General features: G+C 40.4%; 1 protein-coding gene across 1 annotated transcript in view; it reads right to left on the reverse strand.

Annotated features, from left to right (window-relative positions):
* Positions 1-24589, reverse strand: part of nxn (nucleoredoxin) — a 95717-nt gene that overhangs the window by 16422 nt on the left and 54706 nt on the right. The window contains exons 2-5 of the mRNA XM_066662500.1: positions 10888-11005; positions 7544-7677; positions 4732-4832; positions 2897-3003 (exon numbers count right to left, since the gene is read on the reverse strand). Of these exons, the coding sequence (XP_066518597.1) occupies positions 2897-3003; positions 4732-4832; positions 7544-7677; positions 10888-11005 (460 nt within the window). The remainder of the gene's footprint in view (positions 1-2896; positions 3004-4731; positions 4833-7543; positions 7678-10887; positions 11006-24589) is intronic.

Consider the following 24589-nt stretch of genomic DNA (forward strand, 5'->3'; position numbering starts at 1 on the left):
TGGACGTGGTCAACAGCGGGAATTCCATTCATTCCAAATACATAGGCCCACCGCCAGCAATCACTTACTGCCCCACAAAGGAGAGAGAGAGAGAAATATAGAGACAGAGAGACTGTGTGTGTGTGTGTGAGAGAGAGAGAGAAAGAGAGAGACAGACAGAGAGAGTGAGAGAGAAATAAATAGAACAAACTGACAGATCAAAAACAAGCTGTTATTACATAGTACTCCAGCCCTCTAAATATCAGTTGTAAAGGATGAAGAACTGTTCGTTCTGAGGCATTTTTAAATCCAAGCGATGTTAAACATAAAAAAGCTAGCTTTGATTTGCTTACAGACATTTTGTTTGGCAGTGTGTAGTATATCATATAGGACTGCGATTCAGATTTCTATTGCAAATTTCCTGAAACAAATTAACACAAACTAACTAACACTAAACTAAACTAACACAACTATATCTAAGTTGTTTTATGATGGCAGTTAAAGCAAATCAGTAGTTCTTTCCAATGATTCTCCTTCATTTTACAACACAGCCTTGTGATTGTGTCTGAAATGTGGGCCCACTCTATGGAGATAAAACTGTGGGCACTCTCATACCAAATAAAACATTGCTTTGTATTATATTGTGTATGTGTATATTATATTCTGTGAGAAACTGGGGGTAGGATTGAGTGAGAGAACAAGGCTGTCCTCCCTCTACATCCATAGCTGAGGTCTCCTTGAGCAAGGTGTTTAAGAGAGAGAGACACTAGCAGCTGAATCCAGTTTCCAACATTTATACATTCTCTGACTCTTTAATCTGTGTACTAACACTCATCAAATACAGGCTCCAATACTGCTTATGAACTTCAAATGAAAGAAAACAAATGACCAAAAGGCAGGGGAAGCATACAAGAAGACAGCCAAGCATTTTGAACGTGTGGTTTCTGGAGTGTAGAATGTCATAAGGATATAACAGCGTTGACAGGCGTAGCAGTCTTAGTCTTGGCTCTATCACCAAGAGATTGAAAATTCAAATTCAGCTGATGGCTCAGCCATCTGAGACAGGGAGTCCTAGCGAGGCCATCCGGCCTGGCTCTCTAGATCCCTGACAGACTGCATTGATTTACATTTTATAAAACTGAATAATTGAAGTAGGATTTGAAGAAAATATTGTTATATATTTGATTAGTGACAGAGTTTAATACTCCTCAATGTAAAAGAAAAAAAAAATCCAAAAGCTGCCCAAATTTTATCCCACAACGATACAATAATAATAATTAGTAGAAAGTCATAATTCATTATAGAGTAATTGTTAATTTTTTCTTATTTGTCATGGTAAAATCATTTTCTCTCAGCATATTGGACTCTCCCTCACTGAACAATGCGCAGAGTGACTCCACAGAATCAGCCGCCAACATGTAACAGCAGCACCAGCAGGCATCACAGCTGAGAGAACTGGCAGAATAGTGCTTTCATGCAGACACTGATAACTGTCCATTTGTGATGTAGATCTTGTTCCCCAGGGCAGGCCAAGAATCTCACAAAGAAACTACACACAGCAGATTTCCTTATAAATGCAAAATACATATAGAGTGTATGGTGCACTGCATAATACATGAATATACACTGAAGTATCACTGGATAAGGAACACGTACATTGTATCTACACTCACTGTCCCTTTTATCAGCTTCACTAACCATACAGGAGCACTTTGTAGTTCTACAACTACAGACTGTTGTCCACCTGTTTCTCTGCATACTTTATTATTCACAATTCACCCTGTTCTTCAATGGTCAGGTCACCACAGAGCATTGGGTGGTGGGTCATTTCCAGCGCTGCAGTGACACTGACGTGGTGGTGATGTGTCAGTGTGTTGCGCTGGTTTGAGTGGATCAGACACAGCAGTTTTAAACAGTGTCCAGGACCTTTTTTGTAGGACCTTTTCGAGTCCATCATCAGTGGAAGAGGGACACTGCTGGCTGGATATTTTTAATTGGTGGACTATATTCAGTCCAGCAGTGACACTGGGTGACTCTGTGTGACTGCTGTGTCCACTCGTACCAGTACAACACACACTAACACATCCCCACCACGTCAGCGTCACTGCAGTGCTGAGAATGTTCTACCACCCGAATCATACTTGGTCTGTGGTGGTCCTGATCATTTAAGAGCAGAGTGAAATAGAGATAAAGTAGAAGAAACAGCAGAGTAACTGGTAGACTACAGCCTGTAAATTGTAGAAATACAAAGGGCTCCTCTATGGTCAGTGGAGCTGATAAAAGGGACAATGAGGGTATACACAAGGTATGTGTTCCTAATCCAGAGATTATTCAGTGTGTGTATATATGTGTGTATATTAGCACAGAGCACTGCAAACTCACCCCTGGACACCTTATATTTTGTGTTAAAACATTGTTCAGAGGATTTACCTTGAAGTATATTCATTTTCAATAAAATTTGGAGCACATGTCCTTTGGAGGCACCCAAAATTTGAAACAAAACAGGAATATCAGTAACTGTTGCGCCCATATCACACAGCGTTTTCAGAAGATAAAAGTATGGAGAGAAGCCTCACTCTACAGTAACTGAAGTGCCAACTTGAGCAGCTGCCCACATTCCTCAAGCTCAACAGCTTTGTGTCTCGCTGTGATTACAGTACGTGTGATACTTCACCACACAAAACCGCACACGCCCTGCTATTTACTTGCGGCCACAAAGTTCAGGGTGTGGTAGTGTAGCGGTTGGTGTAGCATAATAGGTAATGACACTGCGCTCCTTGAGGCAGACTGGGGTTCAATTCCCAGCTTGGACAGTAAGTCTATGTTCAATACTACTAAGGTAACTTTCACCTACGTCTATATCAGGACAGAATAGAGCATCTGATAAATGGCGTAAATATAAGTGTAGTGGTTGTACCTTGAATACCGTAGAGCCTGTTGAGGCGAGATCTCCGGGCCTCATCTGCATAAGGCACGGCCAGCCAGGGCATCTCACTGAAATATTGTGTGAAGGAATCTTCGGACCTGTAAAACACCACAAATATGATGAGTGTGCATTCAAACACTAGGCTGTTTTATTTGAGCTTTAATATCCACCTTATTTTCAACACTTTTAGTGAGGACGAATTCTGTGGAAGACTTCCCGTTCATCATTTCCGGTTATTTTAACTGCTAATACTCAGTGTGGCAGCAGCATGTGTTTCACTTTTCCCAATTAATTTGATATTAGTTTCCAATGCAAATGGAAATAAATATCCTGGAGCTCTTCTGTGATTTATTTCCATCCAGATCAGTAATGTCAGTGTCTTTCTCACTCCTCCGCTGAGGAAAAGGCTGAATGATATACTGGTTTTCTACAACACTCAACATAAGATATCCCGGATTTTAAAAAAATTATTGTTTTCAATTATTTATTTTTTTAACACAATTATATATATATATATATATATATATATATATATATATATAACATTCAGGAAAGCACAAGCCTGAGGCCCATGTTGGGGATGGAGGGTTTCAGGAATAATAATTTAAATGCATTCCAGATAATAACTAGCACAAACAAGACATTTTCTTCGTACATGCTCCATCTGCTTCTAACAGCTATGGATTTATGCAGACGTGACCAACCCCTCTGTATGTCTATTAATGTTTTTATAATCGCTGTACCAATGTGTTGTGATTTTTATGGACATTATTAATTTTGAAAAATGTAATCACTATATTTATAATTACATTTATATAGATTATATATAATTATATATTTAATAAGGCCACCATATTTCATAATAAATAACTATCATAGATATATATTCTTATCAGTTTTCATTTTTACATGTATTTATATTCAGGTATGCATGTATAATTATATTTAATTAATCAGAGGCAATATTAGTTGGAGGCTGAGACTCCTGCTCACTCCAGTAGACGACATTAAAAAGAGTGTGTTGTGTCGGGCCACTTCTTCGTGTCCTTATCCCTAATTGCTTTTAACTCTGGCCAACAACAAACACAATGAACAGGAAGTCTCACACAGAAAAACACACAAATGTTTTTTATTTGCAAATGTGCATCCAGGTTAAATCACATGTTTTCTTAATTTTTTTTTTTAAATAGAAATAAACAAAATTGCCATAACATTAGAATGAACTTCTTGTGTCTACATTCTCTGTCCATGTTATCAGCTTGTGCATTTTGAGGCTCAACAATTAAAGACTGTAGTCTTTTGTCACTCTGCATACTTTTTAAAGCCCCCTTTCAGCCTGTTCTATGAGTGTTGGTCTGAATAAATCAGACACAGCAGTGCTGTTGGAGTTCTTAAACACATTGTCTCTGACTATAGTCCACACACAAAAAAGTCAACAATATCCTGCGGGCAGCATCCTGTGTCCACAGATGAAGGACTAGAGAACGATTAACACAAAGTGTCCGGCTTTATATCTATAAGGTGGACCAATGAGGTAGGTGTGTCTAACAAAGTGGACAGTGAGAAAACAAAAACTCCAGCAGGACTGCTGTGTCTGATTCATTTGTAGCAGCGCACACACTAAAACACATCAATAATGATTGTGTCCTGACCACTGATGAACAGGGTGAAAAGGGACTAAAAAAAGAATGTAGAGCAACAAGAGTGCAGTAGAACTACAAAGTGCAGCTAAAAAATGCACTGATAATGAGTGTAAAAACAAGGAGGTGGTTTTAATGTTGTTGATGATGATGTGGGTGTGTGTAAATGTACATGAGGATTATTACCTGTCTGCACTCACAAATACAATCTCAAACTTGTGTCCTGATTCCTTCACTTTTCGATATGATTCAACCAGCACTCGGGTCAAACTGCGGCATGGAGGGCACTGTTCACACAGACACACTTACATCAGTGAAAGCACAAGGCCAGTGAAGTCAACCATGGTGTTAGATGCCCAAAGCCTTCTTTATATTTACTGGTCTTCCTCTAGAGTACCCAGAGAAACTAGAGAATGACTTATTGTAGCTCTCAGAGCTTCACAAACCTGAAAGCACAGACATAGTAATACACTCTATACAATACACTCCTCTCCTCCAGGGGGTGAGGGTCTGTTTCTTCTAACCCCATAACATGTCTCATGATATATAACTCTTTATATTTTGTTTGTTTCTTACTCGTAGTTCACTGAAACGTGGAGAAATCCTTAGGGAGCTCTTCCAATTCTACTGAATCTAGCCTTGATATGAAAGATTTTTTTGCCATGGTACCTTTAGCTTCCTTAAAGTTACAAATACAGAAGTAACATTTGGATGGCTTTGCCACTTAGGAGCCCCATCATATTCTTTACTCCATGAGAGAAAATACAAAAATTATGAATGGAACCAGCTGCTATGGAATGTAAACAATAGAATTCATTATGAATTACAGAAACACAGTAAAGCTAAACACAGCAACTAGAGACATGTAAGGGTTAAGAGAAAAACTGCCTCTCACACACACACAAAACAAGACAAGCACACTGCCTGCCTGAGGATATCTGAGATTTTTTTCGCACTGGGGACATTATGGGAAAACTGACACCAACACTTTAGTGTTTATTATGTAAGTTTTCACAGAGGATCTGTTTAACACAGGTTAACACCATATGATGTAATGATACAACAATAAAATCTTGTGAGGCTTGATCCACCCATTGTTCTGCAGGCAGCATCCGTGATTCAAAACTGCTGCTGCTCTTCTAGCATTACACTCACAGACTGGCTCCCGCTTACCGAACGCATCAGATACAAAATCCTGCTGTTGACATTTAAGACCTTACATGGCCTTGCTCCCTCCTACCTGTCCTCACGTATACACTCATACCCCACTGCATTAACGCAGATCTGCTGATTCTGGCCTTCTTCTGACAACAGGCTCCCTACATACAAGCTCTCCTCTAGGTCTTTCAGGTCTTCTCCGTTCAGTTTGATCCATAATCGTCCAACTGCAGACCAATCACAGTTGTGGTCTCGACATGACACATTGTTACATTTCTGTGGAGGTGTGCGTCAGGCGACGGCATGAGGTACGACGTAGGGTTGGTGCTTACATGGGACCTACAAGTTGCCTAAGGGGTAGGTTTGATGCAGAAGGCCTTTGATCTCTACGCTTACCTCAAACCACACTTATGATAAAGCTGCCCTGGTTGAATTCAATTAAACTTATCTTGTACAATTAAAACAGCAATACATATGAAAAACATGATTTTACAGAATTATAATTCCTTACAAATATTTATAGCTGAAATTAGAAGAAGAAGATTAGTAGAAGTGTATTCTGTGTCTGAGAAACCCATTTGGAAAAGTGCATTTGTCGGAAAAGTCGGTTGTTGTGGTTCAATTGCTAGGCGAGGCTGCTGGAGGTGACCGAAACTGTGCTCTATTTACTATATAGTCTATTATTATAGTAAACTGAATTCTGGAGGGTAGTGAATGATTTTAGACACTACCTTACGACCTTTTTTTTTTTTTTAACCAAACAAAGCAGTGGATTAGGGTAATCTGTTATCTGCTAGTGTACCTTGTTTGTAAACTATTTTTGCAATTGCCTTGTGAGATTGTTTGAGTGCACTGGTAACTGTCCACTGTATTTTTGGACACAACAAATTGTGAAACCTCAAACATTTTGCACTATATAGTGGATAGGGAGCCATTTCATATAAAGGTATGTAGATGAAATAAAATATCAAAGACAGGCACTCCGGTGATATAGTCTTGTGTACCTTTAAAAGGTGCATTAGAACATTAAGCAAGATTTGGAATTTTTGCTCCTGGGCTCCCTCTACAGCTTCAGAGTGTAATTAACTTGTACAGCACTGTCCTGAAATAAAGGGAGAGGGGGAAGGAACGATACACTGCAGTTTCTGCAGTTCTGAGCCTGGAGTAGCAATGATGGTTCATATTGCTGGTCAGTGGGCTATCACAATGATTTTAAAGCTGTAATTTTAAGGCAAAAAACACAACCGAGTGTCCCTTTAATTTATGTCAAATGGATTTGCTTACATGCTTTCGAAAACTGTGCAGCATTGTTATTTGGATTTAACCCGCTAGGGAGGATTTAAACCTCTCTAGGGAGGCCAGCCAGGTGCTTTTATTGTTTCTTGTCAACTCAAAAGCCTGAATTATGCTCCTAAATGGTCTTTCTATGTGGGTCAATAGGCTGTTGCAACTGATCCAGAAATCAGCAGAGCAGCTTGCCTTCATATCTTCCCATTTCTGTTTTTCTTCTCTTTGCCAATTGGTATTTAAGAAGGGTGAATCAACACTACACAAGCATCAGTTTATTTGAGATTACTTTTCAATTCACTGTAGTGTGAGGCAAATATGTAATTATTTAGGCTGTCGCAATTTTTTAGCTACAGTAGCCTCACTGCACAACTAATCTTCAAATACCATGTCTTGACTATGTGTTTACATTTGGGGTGGGGGTGTAAATCTGATTACAGTTGAATGAATATGTGCTTGTCCCACGCTGCGGTCACACATTTCCCCTCCATTGAAACCCACAGTCAACATGAGAACTGGTGCTCTCAGAAGCGGATTTAAAATCTGCACTTACCCAATGTGCAGAAAAGTACACCCCCACATAGGAGCCCTCCAGGGAACTGCTGTCTGTCGTCTGCCTGTTGTTTCTGAGCAGGGGTCCGGACACGACCTCCGCAAACGGCTTCGGACCCCAGGGGAATTCTAAACCTGGGGGTGGGGGTGTGGGCAGTTTGTGGACAAAAAGGAAGAAAAGAATTAGACACTGAAGCAACGCAAGTGTGAGAGAGTGAATATATACACTATAACGAACACATGTATACGTGGCCTGTACTTGTCATCCATAAAGTTCTAATCAGAATGAACAGCACACACTTGTCTCAATTTGCACTTGGAAATGAAAAAGTGCAACAAAGGGAAACAGAAGCAGATGTGAAACTTTGAAATTCTCCTAGATACTTGCAGTCTTTCTCTCGCTCGCACTCCTTCTCTTTACTGTCACAATCTGCTTTAGGAAAAAAGGTGGGTGAAAGAAGAAAAAAAAAAATCAAACCACAAATAGAACTGGTTACAGCCTCTGGAGATGTATTTATATAGGAGGGTCGTTTTAGGCCCAGAGGCTGTGTCCCACTGAGCTATTCCTGCTGTTGTTGGAGAAACTGGTGAAACACTACCCCCAACGTTAGCTGCAGCTTCATGCTGCCACAATTCACAGACAGCACATTCAGACATTAGACTCCAACTCTCAACTGGAGGGAACTGAATGAAAGACCCTGAGACCCTGGAGCTGTATAATAACGACACTTGTAGCCCCACCATGTCGTCCTAGGCTAGAATCATCAAAACAGACTATTTAAAAGTCTGCATATTTCCTGTTAACTTCAATAAAATCAATAAAAAAAACAACTTTTAGCCACTTTCAGAAATAAGATTTCATATACTTGCAGAAATTAAACATGATCAGTTTTTTTCTTGTAGATATTTCTGCAGAAAAGACCTAGAGGACACAAATGCTTGAGCTTGGTTTAATTGATGTAAAAACTACCATTAAGGCAAAATTATGTGGTGTGCACATTTTTTTCTTTCAAGATTTCAGAACAGATTTTTTTCATTTTACAAATCTGCTCTTCAGGGACTGCACCTAAGGAACCATATCAAGAGGTGTAAATGAGCTAGATCTAGCCCGTGAGGCTCATTTTCCTGTGCCTGACCAAATATTAATGTTTAATACATTTAAATATCTTAATTTATATTATATACTCACAGTCCAAAGAAAATGTAAGCTTTTTTTCCTGTTTTCTCTGCATTATCTGAACACATTGCAACACATTAGCCACTCTATGCATTGTGAGAAAAGTACACAATAGCTGGACCACAAAGAATGCCCCAAAATGATTGTACATCATCTTTTCTGCTATGACATGATTGAATTACATAATACAATCAATTTATATTTAAAAGTAACAAAGAGTCATATTTTGATGGATTAAAAGGCATGTCAAGTTTTGCAAGCAAACATGCGTATATTGTCACACAGGTGTCACAAAGTACAAAACTGATGGACTGCGACACTTCGTCAATATTTCAATTAGAAACTTTTCTATTTTCTGCATTGTACAGGTGAATTAAAAAAAAAAAAAAAATCAGGCCGACCATTCAGAGCTCTGCCGTCATGGCTGCAGACCAAACAAATAAGCATCAAGATGGCAGCAGAACAGCTCGTCCTGTTTGTAACAGTACCTCAAAAGCAGAACAAGCAAGTACCAGAAGCAGAGCCTCAAACTCCCCCACTGACCTATGGAAACACAGCTTTAGATCCTCACTGTGTTGTTCTGTAGAATGTGTGTATGTGTGTCGTTTATTATATAATTAAATGATAAATTCATCATCACACCTACACAAGAAATCCATTTATTTTTCCTTACCCAGTGTCTTCTTGTGATTTTCAGTTGAGACAAATATTCTTCACACTGGGTATGTAGGTTTCAACACGTTAAAAATAGAATCCATTTTTTTTGTTCATGTGTGAACAGGCCTTAACAATAATACTAATGCCAGCATCAGGAAAGTGGAATATACCTAATTGTAATGCTAATAATGTGTCCATCATGCAGCCCTAACACACACACACGCGCACACACACACACACACACACACACACACACACACACACACACACACACACAGACCTGTCTAGTAAAAGAGAAAGCTGCTGCGTGGAGGAAAAACCTCCACATCTCTCAGCTTCAGTGTCTCTGAATGGAAGTGTGCTTAATGAGTCATAGGGATAATTCAGCATGCTGCTGGCAGACCCAGGGTTCATTAGGCTGGGGAGGAATCTGTCATTTTGCTGCAGGAAAAGCCATTGCCTTCACTGAGAAGCCTTTGCGCACACCCCCTGGTGCCTCTTCATCCATCTCATGACAAATAAGCCCTTCTCTCTTTTGAGGAAAGGGGAGGGAGGGCTAGGTGCCATTTAAGAGCAGAGTACCAAAATATTGAAAATGTAACTGTAGCAGACATCCACTTTATCAGTCTGCCTTCAAGCCAAAAGCTCAGGGATTCGCAGGCTTCCTGTGACAGAAATGATGAATGTGTTCTTTGCTTTATTGGGTGAAAATTCCCCTTTCTTTTCCCGTAAATAGAGCTCATGAACTAAGATGTATTTCAACTATACTGAACGATCACTGGATTAGGAACCTGTACCTTGTATCTACACTAACCCTCTATTTTATCAGCTCCACTGACCATACAGGAGCACTTTGTAGTTCTACAATTACAGACTGTAGTCCATCTGTTTCTCTGCATACTTTATCTCCATTTCACCCTGCTCTTCAATGTTTAGGAACATCCCCCCGCCCCCACTCACTGTGTAAACACTGTGCCCACTCACTGTCCACCCTGTTAGACACCCATTTCATTGGCCCACCTTGTAGATGTAAAGTCAGAGACAATAGCTCATCTGTCGCTGCACAGTTTGTGTTCGTCCTCTAGTCCTTCATCAGTGGACACAGGAAGGTGTCGGGTGGGATTTTTTTTAAGGTTGGTGGACAATTCTCAGTCCAGCAGTGACAATGAGGATTTTAAAAACTCCAGCAGCACTGCTGTGTCTGAACCACCTGTACCAGCACAACACACAGTAACACATCACCACCACGTCAGTGTTACTGCAGTGTTGAGAATGATCCACCACCCAGATCATACCTGCTCTATGGGGGGGTCCTGACCATTGAAAAACAGGGTCAAAGAGGCAAAAAAAAAATGCAGGGCAACAGATGGACTCCAGCCTGTTATACAGAGCTACACATTGCACCTGCAAGGTCAGTGGAGCTGAGAGAACTGACATAAATTTAGAAACAAGCAGGTGGTCATAACAATGTAGCTGAATGTTAGAGTTGAAAGGTTGTACTGTGAACTCACCTTTAGGATCGTCTCTGACAACGAGCAAACCGTTCCGGCACACAACTTTCCCTGTGGCTGCATCAATAAACACCAACGAGGGTATACTGGTCACCTTGTACTTGTTCCACAGTTTCATCTGCACACAGGAGAGAGAGAGAGAGAGAGAGAGAGAGAGAGAGAGAGAGAGACATATGGAGCTTGTTAAACTGGGACGTCTAGAACATTCTCAGGAGAATTAAAGGGAGAAAGAACAGAGGGAGTGTGTGAGTGTGTGTGTAAAAAAAATGCAGTGAAAGACAGAAGTAAGTGAGTTATCTAAGGTTAGTGCTCTCAGCTATGTCCATGAAACCATCCTCCTCTGATGCTCCTGAACAAGCATCAGAGATCCAGCAATTACTCTTTCTGCAGTCTTCACAGTGCTCCACACGGGCTTTTAAAAACAGCCTTCACAACTTCATCTGCTTCGCTCTGAACTAGAAAGAGACTTGGAAATGGAGCAGGCCGAATTAGGCAGCAGCACAAAGCCGGCGGCGAATCAGCTCAAGGCACGAATCACAGAAGCTCCAGCAGCTACAGGGCTGATTCAGCTTTAAAGAGCCTGCCATCTGAGGAAATTCTCCTCGACCGCAGCACGCGTGCACACACACACATATACCAGAAAATACACAATCAAAGAAAAAGACTTGTGTTCCTAAACGGTCCCTATTACAGCAATAGTGCAATATATAGTATCACCAATTTGCACTCAAATTCTAAACAAAATTCTTAAAGGAAACGTTTGTGGACGCTTGTTCATCCCATTCATCACATTTCTTGAGTAGTGAATGACACTAATATGTAGTTTGTGTCATTTTTTGCAGAAACAGGGAAGGCGTTATACTAGATGTTGGAACACTGCTGTGAGGATTTGATTGTGTTCAGCCATTAGAACAATACTGAGGCAAGGTACCAATATTGGACTATAAATTTTGGATCACAAATGCCCTCTTAGCCCACTGCAAAGACTTTTGTTGAAGCTCAGTCCTCTCCACAGTTACACAGTCCAAAGCCTGTGGGGCTTTAAGCCTCTCTGTAGGACACTTAGCATTGAGCATGGTGACCTTGGGCCATAGGCAGCTGCTCCAGAACCTTCCATTTAATTTTCTGCTTTTCAACTGAGACTATAGAGACATTACACTGTGTGTGCACCCTGAAGTCCCTCAATTCACTAATATTAAGAGCTATCTACAAATATTTACATATGAAGACCATTGTTTTACCAGCCAGAAAGCACAGATTTTTCTCGTTTTAGAGAGTGAATAAACGATTGCACCATAAACACTGTGGCGGTTCCATCTCTGCAGGGGAACAAAAGAAGAACAAAGAATAAATAATTCAGCGTGGAGAAAAAGACTGAAGTAAACGAATGGAAGACGTTTGCAGAAAGTGAGCAATTGAAGGTGGAGCATTGGAGACCTACAGGCTTTCATTATTTATAGTGCTTTGCAATCGAAGGGGGGTGGGAAAGCATGGTCTCTTGGACACTTCCAAGTAGGTCTTTGTTCGCAGCCAAGATGCATGTTTATGTACTGTAGTTCCGAGAAGAGAGAAACATCAGAGTAAGTGGTTGTGGATGGAAGAGAATTATTAGTGAGTGGACGGGGACTTTGAAGGACTTTTGTTCCATTGCATTTTGACTGGAGGCTGCGCAGTCTCCTCTTTAATGTCAGATGGGAACGACAGCTTCATTTCTTTTGGCAGACTGTAAGATTTGGTTCTGTTCCCTTCAGTTTCCTACAGTGAAGTCTTTGGAAGTCAAAAAAGGTTATTTAGGCTTAGAAGAAAATAAAGTAAATGCAGGTCCGTCATAGCTGTGGCATGGGTAAGGAACAGTAACGCTTAAATGCACCATTCACAATTTTAATCAAAAACACTTTATAAAACTGAGGATGAGGATGTTTCCTCAACATTTGCTGCAATCCAGTCCAGTGTTTGGATAATATGGGTATTGGTAATATGGCATCAGTGGTGGATAATATTGATTTATTTTTGCTGTAGATGGAACTGGCTCAGGATAAACTCAGGAGAGCACTAAATGCAAACAACACAAACTGTGGGCAAATGGTAAGAAATTTTTTTTCCAGGGGGCTTGGTTCATTGGGGCCAAACACAGGCCACCTACAGCTCCAGCCTGAGCCTAGTGTCAATAACATGAGTTCTGTAAGACAGCTTTTAGAAGAGGTTGACACATTCTGACAGGTAATGTGTGACAAGACCCATGGAAAACAAACAAACAATCTCCATCATGAGGGCACCCCCATTCACTCTCTCAATCTGGCTGATTTAAGCACCTTCCTCAAAAACCTATAAAGTGAGCTTGTGAGTTTGGCATGTGCACACACATAGGTTCGAGTCCAGCAGCACCTAGAATTCAAGAAGTATCAAGGTTTAAGTAAAGAGAAACTAGTGGATCATGTATGTAATATTGTTGTAAATAAATGTGTCATTGACACTTCCTGATCAGTTTTATGCCTCCTGCTATGAATTCTCACTTGAACCAAATGAAGAATTCTCAAGTCAGTAAACCGTTCCATGAACACAGACAGCATATCTTCAAATGTACACAGCATGTGTGTGTTTTGGTGAGGTCAGGATCATATGTTAGATTATTATAGAGCTGGGCAATTAATCAAAAATTAATCGAAGTCGGCATTCAGAACTTCTAATCAACATAATTTTGTCTACATTGATCATTTTTATTCTGTTATGCCCCCACTGTTCATGTATTGTTCCTTTAAAACCATGCCTCCCAGGTGTACTTATGTGACTCTGCCCCATCTGCCACATGGAAGCAACCTAAACACAGAGGCCAACCAAGCGACTCCAGCAGCTAGTAACAAAAAAATAAATAAATAAATATATAAACACAGTGTCTGTGGTTTGGACATGCTGTGTTTTGACTTTAATTAAGACAACAGTGCCCAAAAAACAAAAGAGGAACATGCTCCCGGCAACGTTAGAAAAATATCCCATGTTTATTATTGGAGCATATTTACAGTACAAGCCTCGTCACTGAACTACTATGAGGGCCAAAAATACAAAAACAAAATAGTGATTAATTAATCATAATTGTAAATGTAAAATTTACAATTAATAGTTATATTTGCGCTCATATCATCCAGCACTAGATTATTAGTTTTCCACCACATCATCCCAATGCAATAGTCAATAGTGATTCATCTCTCCAGAGAACACAGTTCCTGTGCTACACTGTCCAGTGCTGGGGGGCTTTATACCCTTTTGGCAGACGCTTGCTTTTAAGCATAGCCAATCGTGTGTGGCTGCTCCAGAAAGTCGCATTTTGTTCCTTGTTTTTTGCTTTTGGACGACTACAACTGAACAATGGGAGATTAACTTAAAGTCAAGGGGGGTGATCAAATATTGCAATATGTTATAAATATAGGGTTGTCCTGGTTGGGGGTGGGGGGAAGCCTTGGAGCTAAATCAGCTCTTTCTCTTTCCTCACTGATAATTTACTGCGTTCCTTATGTCCACTGCCCCTGGCTGCTGTTCAGAAGCACCGTTCCTCTGTAAATCACTCTCTCCACTCGCTGAGCAAAGACAGAGACACCTCCAAGCCATAGCAAGACTCGAGCAGATGATAGCATACAATTACACCAGCTATCACATAACATCCATCACCTTTCAAAAAAAAAAGTGCTCTGATTTAGCCCCAACCTGCCATTAGTGCTGGATTTATAGCAGGCTTCTCAGCTTCTTCTTTTTTTTTTTTTTTTAATCCATTTGTATTATCCAACTTTACATAACACATTCGGGGCTGCTGCTAACAGTCCTCTGATGACGTGGTGATGACAAGCTGAAAGAGAACAGGACTCCTTTAAATAAGGGGAGTATATTTTCCGCATATTTTTGATCTAACACTTAAGGGTCATTCTCCGATCTTTTCTTCAGCCATAAAGTAAAAGTAACATTTGCTCAGACTCCCTGGTGAACAGCTGCCCTCACAGCGGTCCGCTGCTTGAAAAGTGAAATGCAATAATAATGAGGTCTACAGGGTTAAAATAAGCTTCAAGACTGAAGTCTTTAGGAAACAAACATATTCTTGATGAACATATGAAAACCAAGATTTTTACCCTGAAAAAAATGTCAGTGTGGTGTTGTTTATACACTATAAGACATATCATGTGTGAAAGAACAGTCAACAGCAATCAACCCCTTTCACTCACACTCAAAATTGTAACCCAGAAATGTTCCAAAGTTTAACTGGAAAAAGCTATATGTCTGAACACCTGTAACATTTGTCTGGGACTTTATACTGACTCTACCCCTGTAGTGCACTGTTACAAACTTTAGGTAAATTCAGAGTGAGTGCATGCAACACATTTTCTGCTGCAAAAACCCTTTTTAACACAGAACATCTCCCGCCGTATGCTTCATGTGTGAAAGGACTACTACGGGACATATCTGAACCTGATACTCCAGTGTGAAAGGGGTTTACAGGTATTTCAAGCTGCAGGTGAACAGCAGAGTAAATGGAGATGATGGTGGAGCTAATCGCATATTCTTGGATAGGCACATACTGAATCAAGGTGAAGTAAAGACTTATATCTAAACCACTTCAAAATAGTAAAATATGTGACTAAGGAGGGTGTATGAGCTAGCTTATTGTTCTTAGGTAATGAAATGGCATATGGCATCTATTCATTCACTTAACACATACTAATAATACATCAGCAGGTTAACACTTAAAGTGAGAAAGAAACACACAGCCCACAATAAACACACAGGACACAATCAGTACAGTGTCCTAAAACACCTCCAAGCTGGACCTACTCCATAAATGCATTCTAGGTGAAATGTGCCCCCTAAGTTACGCAGAGCATTCAATGTAAACTCTAAGTTAAACAGATGAATGCCATACAGCTGTGTTCATGTCAAAATGTTACTGGCCTGAGCACATTATAACTTGCTTCAAATAGAAACAGGAAAATAGCAAGTTAGCTAACAGATGCTAAATGCAGTCACTTTATTGTGTTAAATCTATGCAGGGGCTGTGAAATTAACTTCAGCTTGCCATATCAGGACTACAATGGTGCACTGCACTTCTGGCCTAGATTTTGGAACTCCAGGGTACTCCTGTTCAAAATGGCTCATGTATAACAGAGTATAATGACATTTCTGCTCCTAGCTTACTACCTCTTACTGTGGCAGTAGTCTTTTTGTTTGAATGAAAAAATAAAGATCAGGGTCTAACACCGACACTTCTCATAGCTCTTAAATAAGAGATTTTGTAATGACAGTGTTAAGACTTTAGGACAAATTTAATATTTCAAAAAACATACAAGGCTTATCACAATAATTTAATTATCTTTGGCATAAAAAGGGTCTTATAACGACAAGAATATCATTTATCACAAATATTTCTGGGACAATTTACTGATCACATAAAATGACTTATGACAGGCCTACCTGGTACAGACTAATAGAGCCTTTTATGAGGTCGTACATAAACAAGTGGATATTCATGGAGGTTCTCTATAGACCTTTAAACCAAATCCCAAATTATTGTAAAGCCAAACTTGATGTACCATCAAGCTGGCCATTGACTGTTTTCTGTTAAAATCAGATTCACATGGGTTTGTGATAGGACTCCAGAAAACCTCTAAAGAAGCTTATCTGGCCAAAAGAACTGCAAATACTAGTGGTGTAATTGATCCCATGGTTCAGGGTGTGCATGAACTACAGATTAAAATGGCAGAGGTTAACAGTTTATTTGAAAGCCCTGGGACCAAGAGGGTTTCAGAGAAGCTGCTGTATTTGCATGGCTCCACCCCTTTCACTATTCAGGCCTGTTTGGGACTGTTTATGGGGTGTTTAGATGGGTGTTCACTGTAACATTGGGTAATATTTAAAAGTAAGGAGTTAGTAATTAGCTGTTTTGTCCTTTTGGATTTTGGTCAGAGAAAAAGCTGCCTTGCATGTGAGTCTCTAGATACATATATATACACACACACACAAGGTATCAATTCTTCTGGAGAATGTCTGTCAAAATCTCACACTGACACCTAAGTGGAGAGAGTGCAGAAAATCCATAGTAATCATACACTGCTTTCCTCAGACAAACATACACATACAAACACATTCAAGACCTCAAGACTCTGCAAATACACACACACACACACACACACACACACACACACACACACACACACTAGCCCCATTGCAGACCACAACTGGATCACACATGGCTGTGGTTGCAAAACTAGAAGGATGAGAGAAAATCTGGATGGTGAAGAAACTGAAGGAAGGGAGTAAATGAGGACGAAAGCAAAATTCAGCTGTGAGCATGGCAACAGCTTCATTCAACATACTCCAAATTCCCTGACGTTCGAGCCAGGTCAATGATTACCATGCTGCTCAAACACACACAACATGACTATTGTCCAAAAATACTTCCAGTAATGAAAGCCTGATCTTTTGGAGCTCAAATTCCACAGCTAAAGGCAGCAGCAACTCAGAGGTAAGTAGTGATGAATGGAGTCGTCAAAGCAGTGGCAGGTTTTAGTGAGGAAGACTGTTTAAGGGAGTGAGGGCAATAGTAAAAGCCCCCTCTGGTGCAGTTGGCCTCCTGCTTCACTCAGATGCCCTGAAGCCTTCAACCCTCCCTGGGAATTCCAAACTCAGCCTCCTGTGACCTGCATAGGAGGAAATGCCTGCTGGTTGTAGTGCCATAAAGAAACATGTTAAACTAAAACTGATAACAGTGATAGATTCAACTTAAGCTTAATACCACTCACTAGCATCAAGCAACAGAGACCATGCTAACTGCTGTTTCTTTGTTTTTGCCAGAAGATGAAGTGTCCCCTTGCTTATAGGTGCTCTTCCAGGTGGTTTCCCCTCTCCAGTAGTCCCCCCACCATACTTAGTTTCCAAGTTTCAGGAGTTCAGCTGTCCAAAGGGCTGGGACTATAGAAGTGTGAAGGTAGGGCTGGGCAATTAAGAGAAAATACATCAAAATCGACATTCAGAATTCTAATCAATGTAATCTTGCCAATATTAAATAAATGAGTTTTCTTTTTATTATGTTCCTGCTACTTATTTGTTAATCCTGTTAATATGTGCCCCACTGTGTGTTGATGTACTGTCCCCTTAAAACCATACGCACATTTGTTCACATGATTCTGCCCCATCCAGTCTGCCTCATGGATAACCTAAACACAGGCCAACCGAGCAACTCGAGCAAAGAAAAATGCTTTATGACATTTGGACACATTTTGATTTTAGTGAAAAAAAAAAAAAAAAACAGAACATAAATTACTCAAATGTAAACACTGAAAAAGTTATTGCCAGCAGTATGTTTCAATGCATGAGTCACAATCACATCACCAAATATGAACAGCGCATGGCTAAAAAAAAATAAATAAAGACACTGACAAGCTCCCACTGATATTAGAAAAAAAAACAACCCAGATTTTATACTTGAGCACATGAAGTATGAAGAATGAGAGCAAAAAAATGAAGAAAATTTTTTTCATTAATCGTAATTGAGGTAAAATGCTCAATTAAGGGTGATACTGATTTGTAGTCATAATCGTCCAGCACTGGTGCAAGCAGACCAATGGTATACCTCACCCCAGCGAAGACAGAATGAACATATTGTGCACCCATGGGGGGTTTGTAGTCCTGTTTGGTAGAAATCCTCCTGGGAGAAAACAAACCTGCAATAGAGTCCCTACTCTGAAAACAAAGCCAGAATGCTTCTAATTTTGGAGGGAAGTGCAAAAATCCTTGATTTAAATGGTTAAATTACAGCTCTTGGGCTAGTATGTGGAACTGAAGAGGAGCCCTGCAGGGAGAGGTGAAGTGGAAGACATTCTTGTAGTCATTGCACCGTTTACCTCCCATTGTTCCTCTTGAGTCAGCACATATTGCCTTTCATGATCGGTAGCGTCGGCCAAATGCCAAGACCACTTTCACAAACACCACTTTAAAATACGCTCTACAGTTGACTCTGACACGTTAGGAGCACTGACCCATCCTGAAAGGCAGGAGTCAGTCAGTCAGTGTCTTTCTCTCTCTCTTCAAGCAAAAAACCATTAGGCTTGAGTATTTTTGGCAGCCACTTGAAAAGCAGCCTTGTAGCACTGATTCAAAGTGCTACAACTTCACAGAATACAACTGGAACCAGTCTTTTAAAGGAAGGTGCAAATAGGGGTCTTTGGAATTATGCCACAGAGGAAGCATTTGAGGTAAGAGAAGGTCTGACCCCAGCTAAAAACATCATCACTTAATGTTTCTTATGGAATAAAGGTGAATCCCATTACTTAGCCCTAACCCCTGTTTTGCCTTGGCGTAGGGTGTCACAATTCTTGCTGGGAAAGAGGGGTAGGGCCAAGGGGGAGGGCTATATACAACTTGAAAACAGGGGCACACTTCAAACGAAGGGGTATGAGTGTCTTGTGAATCAACAGCAAGATGGTGGTACAATCAACACAAGAAAGCCAAAAGTGTTTTCTCCTTTAAAAACCATGACAACATTTGTATAATCTCAGTTTAATTTAGGTCCAGTCCATTGTGTCCCTTTACCTCAAAAAACTTCGCCAGTACTTAGTCAATATCTTCGAATTTCCAGTTCCACCTTAAAGTTTAAAGTTGCAGACATCATCCATCACAAATTTTGAGTGTGTGCCTTCAAACAGTACATCTAGAACCTAAAGTCCAAACTAAGAAGGAGACTTCATTTTTAACAATGCTTTAACTGAAGCTTTAACAGAAGCCTAAATCTGAGGTTAACACAAGAGTCTTGGCCAATGTGCCACATCAGTTCTATTTGATGCTGCAAACTTGGACCTAGGATCCTGGATGGCTGCCTTTGGAACATGTTGACGAGCACAAATTTAATCCTCTCAGGAAGAGTCTTCATCGTAATCAGGAAAAGCTTCACTTCATTTGATTCGCTGGAGCTGCTCCAGTCATGTGGCCCAAGACCCATCATTAAACAGCAAAAAAAAAAAAAAACCCTTCCCCCAAGAACAGCACCACTCATGTCAGTCCCAGTTTATTACCATTGTGCACTCGAGCAGACTGGTATATTACCGGGCTCCATAAAGTCAGTAATGCATTCCACATTTGGAAGAACAGAGCAGTGAGAAGCCAAGTCATGTAGCAGTTTGATTCCACTGTGGATTTTTTAAACACAGACGTGCACTTCAATGGGGCGGGTGAGAGAGGAATCTAACCACAGCCTTTAAAAGCTCGCCCCCCGTTTCAAGTCAGAAACAAAGATCACAGTCAGATAGTGAAAACTCTACCATGAGTGAAGCCATTCAGTGGCATACTGATCCTTGCATTATACATGGATTTAACCAAACAGAAGTAAACAGGGAGACGGGAATCTACCCAGGAATATACGCACATTACACAGTGCCAGAAACCAAGGGTGCTCCAAGAGTAACTGAGACACTGATGTGATGATTTAGGGCTGGGATAATAACATCAGCTACCGTAAACAGCTATGGAAATAAGTATATTTATTTTACTTTATATTGCGTATGCTTGTGCAACATGCGCACCATTCCTGAACATGTTTAACCTAGGAATACACCGTCCCTCAATATTCACTACATAGTGCATTTTTTTGGAGTATTGTCTGAAAACAAAGTGAACAATTTCAGTACTCTCAAACAACGCCCCAATACACTGCAAGAGGTAGGGTATAAATCATGTACACTAGCTGACAAATGAGGATAGTGGATACCCATAACACACTGCGCTGTATGGTAAAAACAGGCAGTGTCCAGAAATCATTCATTACTCGAATGAATTGAGTTCCCTATAATAGTGCACTGTATAATGAGGAATGTAGGGAATAGTGGAAAGGGAGCCATTTCGGACACAGCAAGTGCCACACTAATGAGGCTTGTCCAATACAGGGTACCTCTATATTACTTGACTCTCCTCGCTCAATTATGTAAACAGCAGTCTTTGGAAACCACAATGGTGGCAGTAACGCTGTTAACTAATCATGTATGCATGTTGTTGTTTTTTGGGACTGAACACAGTTCTGCGCATGTTTTCACTAACCAGAGATCCAAGGACTTTTTCAAGCTCTTCCAAAAACCATGACGTACAAGCGTCTTGAGAGCTGCCGGTGAGTCAGATAAAAACAAAAATGTGATCTCCATTCTAGCTTGGAAGGTTTGCTGGATGTCTGCATTTCATCAGGACCGACATGTCTCTGTGGCCAATCAGGATTCCGCAAAATTTATACATCACATTTTATTTTATACTTGGCTCGCTTGCAGGCAGGGACTAAAAGGGGAAAAAAATCCAATTCCAGGTAACAAATTTGTGTAACAGAAAGCAAATAAGGCAAGTAGAGGTGATTCGAGTAGAGGAAGTAACATGCAGAAATTGAGACCTTCATGTGAAATTTGAGATACTGAAAGCAGGTATGTAAATTACAATAAAAAAAAAAATGTGTATATATATATATATATATATATATATATAAATACACACACACACACAGAATGTTTGAGGAATGCACAAATCAATCTGGAACTGGTATAACAGCAGTGAATGTCACAGTGAATGCTGGCAGTCAAGGATAACCCCTTCAGAAGCAGCCGTTTTCATGCCTTAGTTTAGTTTAATGTAGATCTTGTCATCCTGATTTAATTTATAATTTGTCAAGTTCAATACATTGTTTAAAAAAATACATATTACAGGCCCATTTGCCAGAGCACAAAGAGTTCTACAACCTCAAACATCATGGTTCTACGAGTAAGTAGAATCTTCAGTAAAGATAAAGATTGCATGATTAAAAGATTATTTGCATCATGAAGGGATGGTTGGAGAATGTGCCAGAGGTGGTTCTATATAGCACCTTTCAGAAAAGCGTTCTATAACAACAGTAAAAAAGGTTCTTCTACTGTACGGTAGTATGCCTGACATTGTAATAAGAGAGGAACCCTTTTTAGTGCCATATAGAACTTGATCCACTTGTGCCAGCGCAACACACACTAGCACACTTCTGAGTCAGTGTCACTGCAGCACAGAGAATGATCCACCACCCAAATCTTAATTGCTCTGTGGGGGTTCTGACCACTGAAGAGCAGGGCGAAAGAGGCAAACAAAGTATGCAGAGCAACATACAGAATACAGTTTGTAAGAACTACAAAGTGCTCCTGTGTGGTCAGAGAAGCTGAGAGGATGGACAGAAACAAAAAAGTGGTCATAATGTTCTGTGTGTTGTCTTAATCAACTGTTCAAAACTACCCATCAAGCCACAAAAATCAGACAAATTATACACAACAAATACGAAGTCACATGCTTATAATTTGCATTTTCAAAGCAGTAAAAGCACAGAACTCAAGATATATAACCTAATCAGACTTATGCTAACTTTGTACCACACCACTTCTATGCTATTGCTCAACTAATGTAGAATTGTGCCAAACTGCAAAGCTGAACACAAAGTCTGAAACTTGACACTGCAGCTCAACAGCTTCCACTGAAAGGAATGTCACTGTGCTTGTGAAACGTTACTGTCGTGTCACTAGTCCTTAAGGTTTATAATGTTATCTCTGCTCTGAAGACATCTCCCAGCAGGTCGAGTGAAGGGGACGTAAGCAGGGTGGGTTTTATTGGCTCTTTTTATAGAACAGGCCTTCAGGCAGCTGGAGCTCTGACCTGGCAGGTTTGGAGAGGGTGAGCAGGGTGGTGCTCTGGAAGCACAGCGCAGAATGTAGCTGGGAAAAAATGCCAACAAGATGATCACTTCTCAACAGATGGGATCTGAAGACTGAGCACTGTCACAAAAGCAAGATTCTGTGTCTTCTGAGCATGGCTTCAGAGTTACATCATGTAATATACACACACACACACTTTGCAAGGGAGAGCTATATTGACATTGTCATGATACATATATTTTATATTGTTCTTTTGTGGTCAGAACACCTTTGCTGTAATGACCCAAGCTCACCTAGTAAAGCACAGGGAAGCAGTCAGACGTTTCTCCAGCACAGGAGAATATGCATAAATGTACTTATCATTGCATTTATTTTATGCTCTATATACTCATTTTATTTATTGTTTTCCCTTTTATACATTTATTTATTTATTTATTTTAATCTTGCATTAATCTGCAGTGTTATTACAATGAACCCATTCCATGTCATTTAGTTTGTCTATGCACCTTTGGATGACAAATTAAATCTGGAATCTATTTAAGTAGCTGATACCCCTTAATGATAAGCTCAGAACATATTTTGATGCACTATATCACAATAACAACAACAATAATAATTAGCCACCCATAAGACATGGCTGATACATTTAACAGAAGTGCTTGGCATCTCTGGAGGCATTTAGGCCAGTTTAGGAAAAGGCATAAACACAAAGCCTCTTTCTGGACAGGCTGTGGACGGTAAAGACTCGTTCAAATTCTGCCTCATCTTTCTTGGCTTACTGTGGGAGATTACAGACCACCCCCCCTGACCCACCCTGCTCCCTTACTTGCTTGCCCCCTGCCTTTATGATCTCGATTATGAAAGAAAAATCACACTTCTAGGAAAACGTCCACTTCTCTCTCAGATCTAAACACGCATGGCTGGCAATCCCTCCCCTGGCTCTTAAACGTGATACAGCAATAACATGCTGCATTTATCACCTACAATATATACAGCCCTTCTGCGCAATGATACAAAGGATAAATTGCTTTTGGATAGAGGGCCTGGTTTCCATAGAAACTAACCCCCCTACACCGCTCCATCACCAACAACACCCCCAATCAGAGTGCCTGTGGGATCTTGAGGGAACGTAGTTAATATTTCAGAGATAAATTAACGCTTGGAGTTAACCAGTGGAGGAAGCAGGTGCCAAAATGTCAGGAGCTTAACCAAGAGCGAGAGCGAGGGAGAGAGATGCATCGAGGAAAATGGGTGGGGATAAAGAAAAGGGAGAGAGGCAATGACACAGAGCAAAAAATAGGAGAGAGAGAGAGAGAGAGAGAGAGAGAGAGAGAGAGAGAAAAAAAGCCAAAAGGTGGGACAGAATGAAAGAGGGAAAAAAATGGACAAAGATTGAAAGGGGAGGGTTGGGAGAGAGAGAGAGAGAGAGAGAACCTCCATTAGCTGTAGCCACACAAAAGCTGTTCTCTGAAAGCAGCTTTAATCCGAACTTATGCTCCATAAGGCAGGCGGGCCGGGCAAGGGTGAGATTTCATTTAGGAAACACGGCTGGCTGGAAGAAGGTTTGTGGGAGAGTATGAAGTGCGGCTTTAAAGCTATGAGCAGCTTTGTCTGCAACAATCCCACTTGCTCCTCCTGGGCCTCAACTGTGCAGAGTCAAAGGTTGTTGCAGCAGGGGGGCATTCCTTCCTTCTGCCTGCCTTTTCGGCCTCAATCCGCCCCCCACAAACACACACACACACACACACACACATGCCACTACTGTACACATCTCAGAGACAACACATGGTGAAAAGATTTCTTCCAAAATGTATGCTACACACTACTTAGAAATGAGGACTGCGCAGTTCTCCTTAACTACAACTTTTAGCCAAAGAATGTCCTGTACAACAGTGCAGTTAAGTCAGTGCAGTTAATGACAGCAGTTATTAAAATTTACTGGATTATTTAAAAAGCCATTTCTGTGGTTGGATGTGAAGTATTTTATTAATAACCTTCCTAATTTCTTCACAGTGGTATCGAGAAAA

This window comes from Hoplias malabaricus, chromosome 1 (assembly GCF_029633855.1).
Source record: "Hoplias malabaricus isolate fHopMal1 chromosome 1, fHopMal1.hap1, whole genome shotgun sequence".
Taxonomy (NCBI): Eukaryota; Metazoa; Chordata; class Actinopteri; order Characiformes; family Erythrinidae; genus Hoplias; species Hoplias malabaricus.